The 11,300-nt window shown below is 49.0% G+C and overlaps 1 protein-coding gene across 1 annotated transcript; it reads left to right on the top strand.

Annotated features, from left to right (window-relative positions):
* The first annotated feature begins 1,250 nt into the window (after positions 1-1,250).
* Positions 1,251-2,189, top strand: LOC115307126 (olfactory receptor 14J1-like). Its single transcript, XM_029957936.1, is given in 1 exon segment — positions 1,251-2,189. A coding segment is annotated over 1 exon segment (939 nt).
* Positions 2,190-11,300: the final 9,111 nt, after the last annotated feature.

The raw sequence follows: 11,300 nt of genomic DNA, 5'->3' as shown, positions 1-11,300 counted from the left end.
GGGGCCCCTCCCTGCTGTCCCTGTGGCACAGACCCCTTCCCTGAGCAGCTCCTGCCTGGGCTCCTTTCCCAGCCTAAGCAGAGCCTGTGCCCTCAGGCCCACGGGGGCTGGGCTGTGCATTGCCCTGCAGCAGCCAGAGCCCAGGCAAGGACAGGGCCCTGATTTCCAGCTGTCTCTCTGTGTCCCTCCTCCCTTGGCAGCAGCACTGTGGCATTTCACTGCCATCCCCTGCTGCCTGGGCTCTCCTTGTTCTCACCAGTGGGTTTTCTGAGCCACTGTGGGGTTTGGGGGTGGCAGATTCCTGTCCAGACACAAACTCTTTGGGTGCTGCTGTGGGGATGTGTCTGTGGGAGCCAAGTGCCCAAGTGCCCTCCAGGCACCTTCAGGGTCTTCAGCTGTTTGCCTGGGTGTTCTGCAGGGCTGCAGGTGCCCTCCAGAAGGGCACAGCTCTGCCATAGGATCTCTGTGCTGCACAGGATCTACATGGAGAAAACTCCTCAGTGCTAAATCCATGGAAATGCTCTGGGCAGCTGTACCTGGGAGCTGCAATGATCCCTGTGTGTGGCAGTCTGGGAGGAGAAAAGAGGTTCGTAATCAGGCATCCTGAGGAAAGGCAAGGATTCTGTCAATCTGCTCTTTGAACCAGGATTCCTCTGCTCCCAGAAGTGCCTTGTTTTTTTTTAAAGGGAATTCCTAAGGGTGGTCCCCCTTCAGCTCCAAGCTGCCAGCCAGGGGCAGCTGTGAACAGCAAAGATGGCCAGCTCTTGTCTCTGCACCAAGAGACCACTCCTTTGCCTCTCAGGACTCACAAGATTTCACCTGGAGTACATTAGAAATGTCAGAGATTTCAACCATCCAAACTCCTCCTGGCAGGAGGAACTGGAACAAAATCAAGTCCTCCAAATCCCCTCCCTCTGTTTGCCCTTGGGCAAACTGTGACCAGCAGTTCTGGAAACACTTTGATGCATCACAAATGCATTTAATTGGAGGTCACCCTGTGCTCCAAGTTGCCTCTCACTGCACAGCAAGAAGGATTCCTCAGGAGCCCATTACAGGGTCCCTGTTCTCAGTGCCCCCTTCAGCCAGGAAAACCCAGAGCTCAGGGAGAGGGATGCAGAGAGATCTTCCTGAAAAGAGGCCCTGAATGCTGAATTGCTATGAGACATGCAAGATGTTTTGCTGATTGACTCTGGCCTAATTCAGTTCTGCCTTTTTTCTCCTCAACAGAAAATCATACCCTGAGGCAGCAAATGTCCAACAGCAGCTCCATGCCCTAGTTCCTCCTCCTGGCATTCGCAGACAGGCGGGAGCTGCAGCTCCTGCACTTCTGGCTCTTCCTGGCCATCTCCCTGGCTGCCCTCCTGGCCAACGGCCTCATCCTCAGCGCCGTAGCCTGTGACCACCACCTGCACACCCCCATGGGCTTCTTCCTGCTCAACCTCTCCCTCACAGACCTGGGCTGCATCTGCACCACTGTCCCCAAAGCCATGCACAATTCCCTCTGGGACACCACAACCATCTCCTACATGGGATGTGCTGCACAGCTCTTTTTCTTTGTATTCTTTCTTGGAGCAGAGTTTTCCCTCCTCACCATCATGTGCTACGACCGCTACGTTGCCATCTGCAAACCCCTGCACTACGGGACCCTCCTGGGCAGCAGAGCTTGTGCCCACATGGCAGCAGCTGCCTGGGCCACTGCGTTTCTCATTGCTCTGCTGCACACAGCCAGTACATTTTCCCTGCCCCTGTGCCAGGGCAATGCCCTGGGCCAGTTCTTCTGTGAAATCCCTGCCATCCTCAAGCTCTCCTGCTCACACTCAGGCTACCTCAGGGAAACTGGACTCATTGGGGTTGGTGTCTCTTTAGTTTTCGGTTGTTTTGTTTTCATTGTTTTCTCCTATGTGCAGATCTTCAGGGCTGTACTGAGGATCCCCTCTCAGCAGGGACGGCACAAAGCCTTTTCCACGTGCCTCCCTCACTTGGCTGTGGTCTCTCTGTACCTCAGCACTGCCACGTTTGCCCACCTGAAGCCCCCCTCCATCTCCTCCCTGTCCCTGGACCTGATGGTGGCAGTTCTGTACATGGTGGTGCCTCCAGCAGTAAACCCCCTCATCTATAGCCTGAGGAACCAGGAGCTCAAGGATGCCATAAGGAAAATGACGACTGGATATTTTTTTAAGAAGCAATAAACTGCCTCTTTTCTCCTGCAGAACACTCATTGTATAACACATTTTGTGCCCAGCCTGCCTTCTAAAGCTTTTGATAGTTTTTGGGGTGGGAGGGCTTTCCTGTTTTTTCCCTCTGTTCATGTCATTAACACTGAAATTTTATTCTTCATCCCATATATAATTCACTCTCTACCTCCTTTTTTCACCCACAAAATGTAGAAATCAGGAATCATGCTTTGTGTGCATTTAAACAAAATAAAAGCTTGTGCAGCAAGGTATTTGTCAAACATCCTCCCTGTGATAGTTTGTGCATGAGGAATCACAATCTCTGAGTGTAAGAAAGGACACAAATTCTTTTTTCCAGATTCTTCCTCCAAGACCTCCCCTGAAGCTGGAGGACATTTCCATGTTTGCAGATGTGGAGGGGAAAAGAGTCCCAGCACTGCCAGGGAGCACCAGCACTGGGTCTGTTCAGAGCTGCTCTCTTTGCACTCCCACCCTCTCCTTTCCTGTCCGTGCCCAAGGCCTGAGTGCTCTGGCAGCTCAGTCACTGTCCTGCTGTGGGTCAGGCCTGTGAGCACAGGCAGGGACAGGCCCTGGGCACTGCTGGGACAGGGCTGGGCTCCACAACAGCAGTTCCAGCAGCAAAGGGGTTCCCCTCCAGGCACTTCCTCAAGGCTGAGGTCTTTTCCCAACACTGGTATCGAGAAGAAGTCCCTGGATTCCTTTTGTTCCATGAGATCCCCCAGTGCCACAATGGCCTCTTGATTCCATGAAATTCCACAGTGGCCCAGGGTTTCTTTGTTTCTAAGAGCCCCTGCAGTACCACAATGGCCTCCTGATTCCATGGGTTTCTGCAGTGTCACAATGGCCCCTTTATTTCATCAGGTTGCCCACTGTCCCAGGGTTCCCTTGGCTCCATGGGGCCCTGGAGTGTCCCAGTGGCCTCTTGATTCCATGGCTTTCCCCAGGGTCACAATGGCCATGTAATTCCATGAGGTTCTGCAGTTTCACAGTGGCTCCTTGATTCCATGAGGTTGCACTGTGTTATCACAAAGCTGAGCCCATCCTGATGAAAGTTCTGAGGAGGTTGGGAGGAACTGGGACAAAAGGGAAGGAAAATTGGGGAAAGAAAGAGGGGCTTGACCAACAGAGAGGAAGGATTTATATGAGGTAAAACTAGATTCAGGTAATGCTGAGAGTTCTGAAACACTGATTGTGCAAACACTCCTGATGGACCTTTATGCACTTTGTAACCTCAAGCCCCAAAACCACCCAAAAGTGCTGCTCCTCCCATGGAAAGGTATCCACTTCTCTAATTCCAAACCAGAAAAAGCCCAAACCCAGAACTCCAGACTCTTATTTGTCCTCTAATGCCCACCTCATTCCCAAACCTGTATTACCAGTATGAAAAGCCAAGCTTTTATCTTAACCCAGCCCAAAAATCTCTTCCCTAATCATGAACCAGATACTACCAGCAGAACAACAAACCTCCCAATGTTCTGTCTGATCCCCACCCTGAACTCTAAACCCCAAGCCCTGACCATTAAGCACCCCCACAGCCCTTGGGAGCAGGGCAAGGACCTGGAGGGCCCAGAGCAGGCCCAGGGGGTTGGCAGAGGAATGGGAGGTGACCTGGATCTGCTCAGCTCTGCAGTGACCCCCAGGAGAAGGGCCTGGGCTCTGGCAGGGATGTCCTGTGGCACAGGGGCTCAGGATCCAAGTTCAGAAGGCCAAGTGCACATGGCAACAGCCAGAGCTGGTGCAGAGACATCAGGGAGGGTCTAGAAATGCTGCTGGGAGGGGGTGGGAAAGCAGGAGGGGTGTGTGCAGCCTGCAAGGCCAGAGCAGCAGCAGGGCCAGGGCAGGACAGCCTGCAGGAGAGATGGCCAAGGGCTCTGGCAGGGCTGCAAGGCCCAAAGGCACCCAGGCCTTTGTCCCCTTGCCTCTGGCAGCTGCCTCTGCCACTCAGGCCACCACAAGCAACTTGCCTGGCAGGTTCTGCACTTGGTTTCTGCCTCGCCCCTCCCTCAGCAGCCTGGCAGGGGTTGCCCAGTTTTGGGCCTTTGTTGTTCCTCCCCCTCCCATCCCAGTGCCCCCAAACAGCCCTGAGCCAGCCGGGAGGGACAGGATCTGCTGGGCCAGGGCCTGGGGCTCAGCCCTTGGCCTTTGTGCTCCACAAAACCAAGGCAGGCTTTGCTCAGCATTGCAGGGGCCTGCCCAGAGCCTTTGTCTGCCTGCACTCCTGGCCTCCAAGGAGCTGCTCCAAGGAGTCCCTGGGGAGGCTTTGGCAGTGCCTGCCCTCAGTGGGGCCCAGCAATGCTTCAAGGCACTTGCACTTTGGCTTCTGACTTCCTCAGCAGCTTCTTCAATCTTCTCTCAGTACCTCAGGATCATGGGCTGGGCTGCAAACACACGGTGGGGCTCATTAAAATGCAGAAATCCCTCAGGATCTCTTTGTCTTTCTTTAATTGTCTTCATGGCAGTTTCAAAACAAGTCTTCAAAGTTTGTCCTTTTTTTGTTTTAATTCAATGATGGCTATTTTTTAGTTCAGAGAAGAGGTGATAGAGGTGTTCTCCAAGTGATCTTGATGCTGAGTGTCTCCTCAGGAGATCCACACTGACCCTGGATGGTCAACCTTGCTCCTCACCCCCCAGCCTCACCAGTTCTGACATGGCCCATCTTGGACTGACAGATGATGCAGCTCCAAACACACTGTGGGACCCATTAAAACACTGAAAAACAAATTATTTCCTTCCTTTAATTGTCTTCAAGTCTTCAAGAGTTCTACAGCTAATTGGAGTTGTCTTGTAGTTTAGCTAAGGAGGAAGATTTTAAAGTGGAAGTCATGAAAAATATATATTTTCTTACGAATAGGAATGATTTACACAGAGCCTTGGGATGCAAGAGGGTCAGGGCACAAAGGATTTGGATCCAAAGACAAGAGGGTAAAAGACATTAGTAGCATTTAATTATTGACCCGTTTAACAGTTATCAGGTGATTCAATACCAGTTGCTATAATTTTAACATTGACTGAATTATGGATTCAAAACTACAACATTCCCACCACAGTCAATTCACACCCACACCCAGGCAGAGATGTGTGGACACATTAAGAGCTGGGTGTGGAAAGATCCCTCTCCCAAATTCTCCTTGTTGTTAGGGAAACACTCCCCCAAATCCCTTTGTGTTTCTCACCAGACAAGGGTCACAGCTGGAGGAGTGTTTGTGGAGGGGGATCAGAATTGTCCTGGGCATCAGGGAGGGTCTTTGGAGTGTTGCAAACTGGAGGGTTCCCGAGCTGGGAGAGGCTGCCAGAGGTGTCCCACTGAGAAGGAGGTTCTGGGGAGCTGCCAGGGCCTCCCTCAGCCCCACTGGTTGTGGGCTCAAAAGGGGACTGGCTTTAGTTATCTGCTGAATTTCCATCCTGGTGTCAGGAATGACTGGAGTTTCCAAAATATTTGGGAATTGTATCCGAACTTTTCTATTTGGGTTACGATTCAGTCAGGGAATGTTCCAAGGTTTTCATGGGATGACTGATTATCCTGTGTTCCCCAACTGCTCTTACACCCATCCCAGTCAACTGGATGGTTCATTGACAATGTGTCCCGAGGGGCGGCACCTCCGATGCCATAGAAACCCCTCCCCTGGATTAGGAAACCTTTGGAATTCAGGAGCTGTTCCAGTGGAGCATGAAAATGAACAGCAATTTTCCCAAAGCCCAGCCCCAAGCAGAACAAAGCCAGGCCCCATCAGTGTCAGAGCAAAGGTCCCCCATGGCTGTGTCCCTGTGGCCGCTGAGGCGGCAGCGCAGGCCCGAGGCGGTGCCGGGTCCCGGTGCAGCCGGGGCAGAGCGGCGGCTGCGCGAGCGGCAACCCGGCGGTTGAGTGGGCAAGCCCGTGGGAGCGCTGGCTCCAGGGCCAGACCCGGCGGCAGCCGCTGTGGCTCCTGGAACCCAGTGGCCATTGGGACACTGCAGGGCCTGCTGGAATCCAGGGGCCGCTGGGACACTGGGGAGCCTCTTGGAGCCAAGGGAACCCTGGGATGTTTTGGAACATCCTGGAATCAAGGGGTCATTGTGACACTGCAGGGCCTCATGGAACCAAAGGAATCCTGGAGAGATAGTGGAAATTCATGAAATCATCAGGGCCATTGTGACACTTCAGAACCTCATGGAACCAGGGGTCCATTGTGACACTGAGAGGCCTCATGGAACCAAAGGAACCCTCAGAGTTTTTGGAACCTCATGGAATCAAGGGGCCATTTCTGGCAGGATGCTCTGCTCTGATAATACCTAAAAAATAGTCAGAGAATGCAAACAATGCAAGTTCTCTGTAGTGAGTTACTGCTGCTGTCAAGGTGCTGTTTTTAATGTGGAATTATGCTAAACCCAAAATGGTTCCTGAAACTTCAAACACACATCCTGCTTTTTGAAGCAGGATTTGACAGATAAGCTGCTCCCTGGCCTGCAAATATGTCTGGCAGTCAAACACTTTATAACTATAAAAGCCCCATCCAACTGTCATGGGGTAGATTCTTCCACAGACTTCCTTGAAGTGTGTGGAGCTTCTGCCATGAAGCAGGGACAGCTCTTCATGGTCACTCCCCAGGGGTTAAGTGAAAGAGAGAGAACTACCCCCTGTCCTTGTGGGGTGAGTTACCTCAATCTCTGCTTCAGGATTGTTTCTTTTTGCTGGCTTTGATCCAATTGCTTGAATAGAGTTACTTTGATAGACTGCACTGTCCTATCTTACACTATACTACTAGGGGTTTTTGGCTTTTATAATTTGAAGTAAATAATTCTCTTTAAGGTTTTTCATCTGTTCACTTTTCTGATCAATTTTTTTGTTCATTTGTCATAATAAATCATTGTTTTTATAGAAATATTTCTGATTTGCCATCACTAAAACCTGCAGGACAAAGTGATTGAATCACACCTCTATAATTCCTTCAACTGAAACCAAAATCTGAGCCTGAGATTGGATCCAGCCACCCCCAGGCTCCTCTCTGAGAAGGAATTTAGAAAGCAAGGGGGTCCTTTGTGCACCTCGTAGCTCAATGAGTTTAGCACAGAATCCCCCTGCACACACACAAACACACAGGCATGGGAATCTACACACACACTCCTGTTCATCCCTACACAGACATAACCCAGACAGACTCGCAGGGGAACTCCACACACCATTCCCACATCACAACATGAGAACGGTTAGAAAAACATAAAATATGTACACCAACCCTCACTGCACTGCAGCATTCACAGGATGTGACACCTGTGTCCACTTTTGAAATGTTACAGCCATTCTACACAGCCTTTATTTCCTGTCAGCTGAGTATTCTATCAGCTGCATTCTAAGATGAAACTCCAGGCACATGAACAGCTGAATTTGTTCCACATTTAAACGCTGCTGCACATTTTTAATTGGAGAAAGTAGGGAAACTGCTCAGTGTTCAAATGAATGAAACACAGTGAGCCACAAAAGGCAAACGTACATAGTGTACAGCAGCTTTGTGGAGTTACAGATCTGCTCAATGTTTTATGTGTGGCATTCAGAGACCATGTTTAAATTTATTAAACTACTCCCGTTCTGCCCCCCCATCCCGTTTTTGGAGTGTTTCAATTGCCTTTCCTTCTTCCAACAGCTGTGACAGCTGTTAAAACAGTCAGTAAAATTAAGTTCCCTCTATAATCCTTTAGTGAATGTTACATTTAAATCAGAGGTTGAGGGAGATTTCCTGTTATGCATGCATTGATTAATTTAAACTTATTAAATTGACACATATGTCAAAATGATTCGATACATTTATTGCATGTTAGCTCATTAAATATTAGTAATTATTAGTGCTACTGTTATTGCTGAAAGAGCAAAAATTCAAGACTGCAGCTGGCTTTAAGTTATTGCATTCTTTAACATGCTCTGCCTTCAAATCAAAGCATACCTAGTGATGGTCAGACAGATGTCTCTGCACTCTCAAAATGTTCAGACAATTTTTAGCTCAAATCCTCTCTCCCCTCACCCATAACACAAGAACTGCAGAAACTACAACACCTATTTCCTATGTCCTTATGCTCACATGTGCATATGCAGGTCACAATATACAGTCAAATCACAATTGCTATGGATATTATTAATGTGCCAAACTCTGGGGTTATTAATTGAGACAGGGAAGCAGATATGTTTCTGAATGTTAGTTCTTTCTCTGCGTTCATTCAATCCCACACGCCTCAAGCCCTGCACTCACACAATATATTGGGAGTGTTTTAAGATGACTTTTAAATGAGCCAAAGAGGAAGGAAAAAATTAGTTTGAATCTTGCACGAAAGCCAAAAAGACATGTGCCCTGATTTAATTGAAATGCATCTACTCTAAGAGCCTTATCTAAACTAATCCCTCAAATTAGCTGTAAGAAGGTACATTCAAGAAAGCTCCTTTGGGGGGGCTGAGGGGGACAAAGTATACCCCCCCCCCAAAAAAAGTCACCAAGAAAAGCCCAGCCTAACACCCAACTTATAATTTCTTTATATATTCTGTAAAAAACGTGTCACTGTAGTAAAAGCTGCAGAAACTGCATTCTTACATTTCTGAAGCTCTCTTACACTATACACAGCGCACTGATCTATAAACCATATCTGAAAGGGCACCCTCCCCTGTTTATTTTCTGTTATTTACCCCGGAACATCCCAGTGTGTTTTCCCTGTGCCCCCTTCCCAAACTGTGCTCCCCCAGCCAGGCTGTTTGCTCCTTCCCGTCTCATTTCAGCCCCGTGCGATGGCCGCCATTCCCTTTTCCTGCCTGGCTCAATTCCCCCCAGCCCTGCGCTGTGCAGGCAGTGAGGACAGCGAGTGGGCAGCTCCCTCCAGCACACTGTCCCCTCCCGAGCAGCCTCTGCGCCGCTGCGGCCGGGGCGATGCGGTCCCTGCTCTTCCTGGCGGGGCAGGGAGAGCGGCTCCGGCAGGCAAAGTTCTCCCAGTCCATGTGCACCCAGCCTTGGAACAGAGCCTTGGAAATCTTTGATCCATACACGGGATGACTGGAACCATCACTTTCAGCAGGGTTATCTCTACGTGTTGTCTTTATGTGGTCTGACATCTAATGCATGGTTTCTAAAACAAGGTGTTGCACTTTTTAAAGGTGCAAGGAACACTCAATTCAACCCTCCCAGTTGAATCAATAACACTCCAATAAATACCCACATCAGAAAAGCATCTCTTTTAAGTCCTGAAAACCAGACAAGGGACTTTCCACATGGGTGTCCTGTCATCCAGAACTATTAGGGAAGAATTCAATAGAATAAAGAAGTCTGTAAGTGTTCTGTCCAAGATCCAGGTGAGATTCTCTATCTTCTAACATTTCACTGACCTAGGAAGCAAGAATTTGGCACAGAATTAATACTTGAGAAAAATGAGACCAGTGAAAGATCCTGAGCTCAGGAGAACCTGACTATGCTGGGGAATCAGAGCTTTCACCCTGGGAAATGAACTACTCTGAAAGAGTGGGAAGAAACCAGGAACAAAGGCTGAGTTCAAATGCTCCAGAGTAAACAAGTCCTTCCTCACCAAAAGGTCTGAGCTCCCCTTAACTCATCTCTAGACATCCATGGAAATAAAACAGCCTGACCTTGATCCCAAGGGAAACAAAGACAAATTCCACGGCTTTAGCTGGAGCAAGGTTGGGGGGGGGATGTGTCACTCCTCTGTGACATCACATCTCTCCTCTGATACCATATCATCCCTGTGACGTCACGCCCTCCCATGTGACATCACAGCTCTCTTATGACATCACATCCTTCCTGTGACATCATATCTCCCCTATGACATCACACCTCCCCTGTGACATCACATCTGACGTCACATCCATCATATGACATCACACCTCTCCTGTGATATCATCCCTTTGACAACACATCCTCCTCTGTGACATCACATCGTCCTGCTGACATCACAGCTCCCCTGAGACATCTGTGGTAGTTTGGTTTAGGCCTTCCTTGGTGACCAGTTTGTAACCAAGGAAGTGTCCAGATTTACCCAGTATTCCCTATGATTTTTACGTAAGCCAGACCATAAGAAGAAAGGAGGAGAGGCCTTCGCTCTCTTTCCTTCCGGCAGCTTGGAGGTGCAGGTTCCCTGCTGTTGAGTCTGCCGTGTTGGGGAGCGAGGCCTGGTTAGGCCTTGTCAACCTTGGGAGGTGGAGGTTGCCGGCAATCGTTCCAGCGTGACTTTCTGTTGTCCCAAGGAAAGTAGTAAGATAGTTTTTTTCCCAATTCTTTTAGTTGCTAGATCTCGGGCTACTGATTGGGATATATATATATTATTTTGATTTTGTTCTTTTTCTATTCCCCCCTTCCCTTTCCCTTGTGAAATTGTATATATATTTCAATTGTAGATAACTCTAACATAAGTGTAAATGTATTTATATATATTACTTTACCTGTCTCTCGTTTCGGGTTTTCTTGGTTGTTTTTTCTCCCTATTCTCCCTAAGGTTTGAGGGGGGACACGACTTCTTGTGGTAAGATTTGGAGACTTGGCAGGGAGCCAGTTTCAAACCATATCACATCACATCCTCCCCTATGACATCACATCTCCCCTATGACATCACAGCTGCCCTGTGACATCAGATTCCTTCTTCTGATATCAAGGCTCCTCTATGACGTCACATCCATCATATGACATCACATCTCTCCTGTGATAGCATACAATCCCTGTGACATCACGTCCTCCCCTATCATATCACATCGTTCATGTGACATCACATCTCCCCTATGACATCACACCTCCCCATGACATCACAACTCCATTGTGACATCATAGCTCCCCTGTGACATCACATCTCCCCTATGACATCACATCCATCATATGACATCACATCCATCATATGACATCACATCTCTCCTGTGATATCACATCATCCCTGTGATCTCACGTCCTCCCTGTGACATCACAGCTCCCCTATGACATCACATCCTTCCTGTGACATCACAGCTCCCCTGTGACATCACACATGCCCTGTGATATCACATGTGCCCTGGGACATCACATCATCCCCTGTGACATCACATCTCCCTATGACGTTGCATCCATATGACATCACATTCTCCCTGTGACATCACAACTCCGCAACACATCACAG

This window comes from Manacus vitellinus, unplaced genomic scaffold, assembly GCF_001715985.3.
Source record: "Manacus vitellinus isolate BGI_N305 unplaced genomic scaffold, ASM171598v3 ctg7180002430711_pilon, whole genome shotgun sequence".
NCBI classification, from domain to species: domain Eukaryota; kingdom Metazoa; phylum Chordata; class Aves; order Passeriformes; family Pipridae; genus Manacus; species Manacus vitellinus.
Note: the sequence above shows the minus strand (reverse complement) of the source record. Positions and strands in the feature narration are given on the sequence as shown.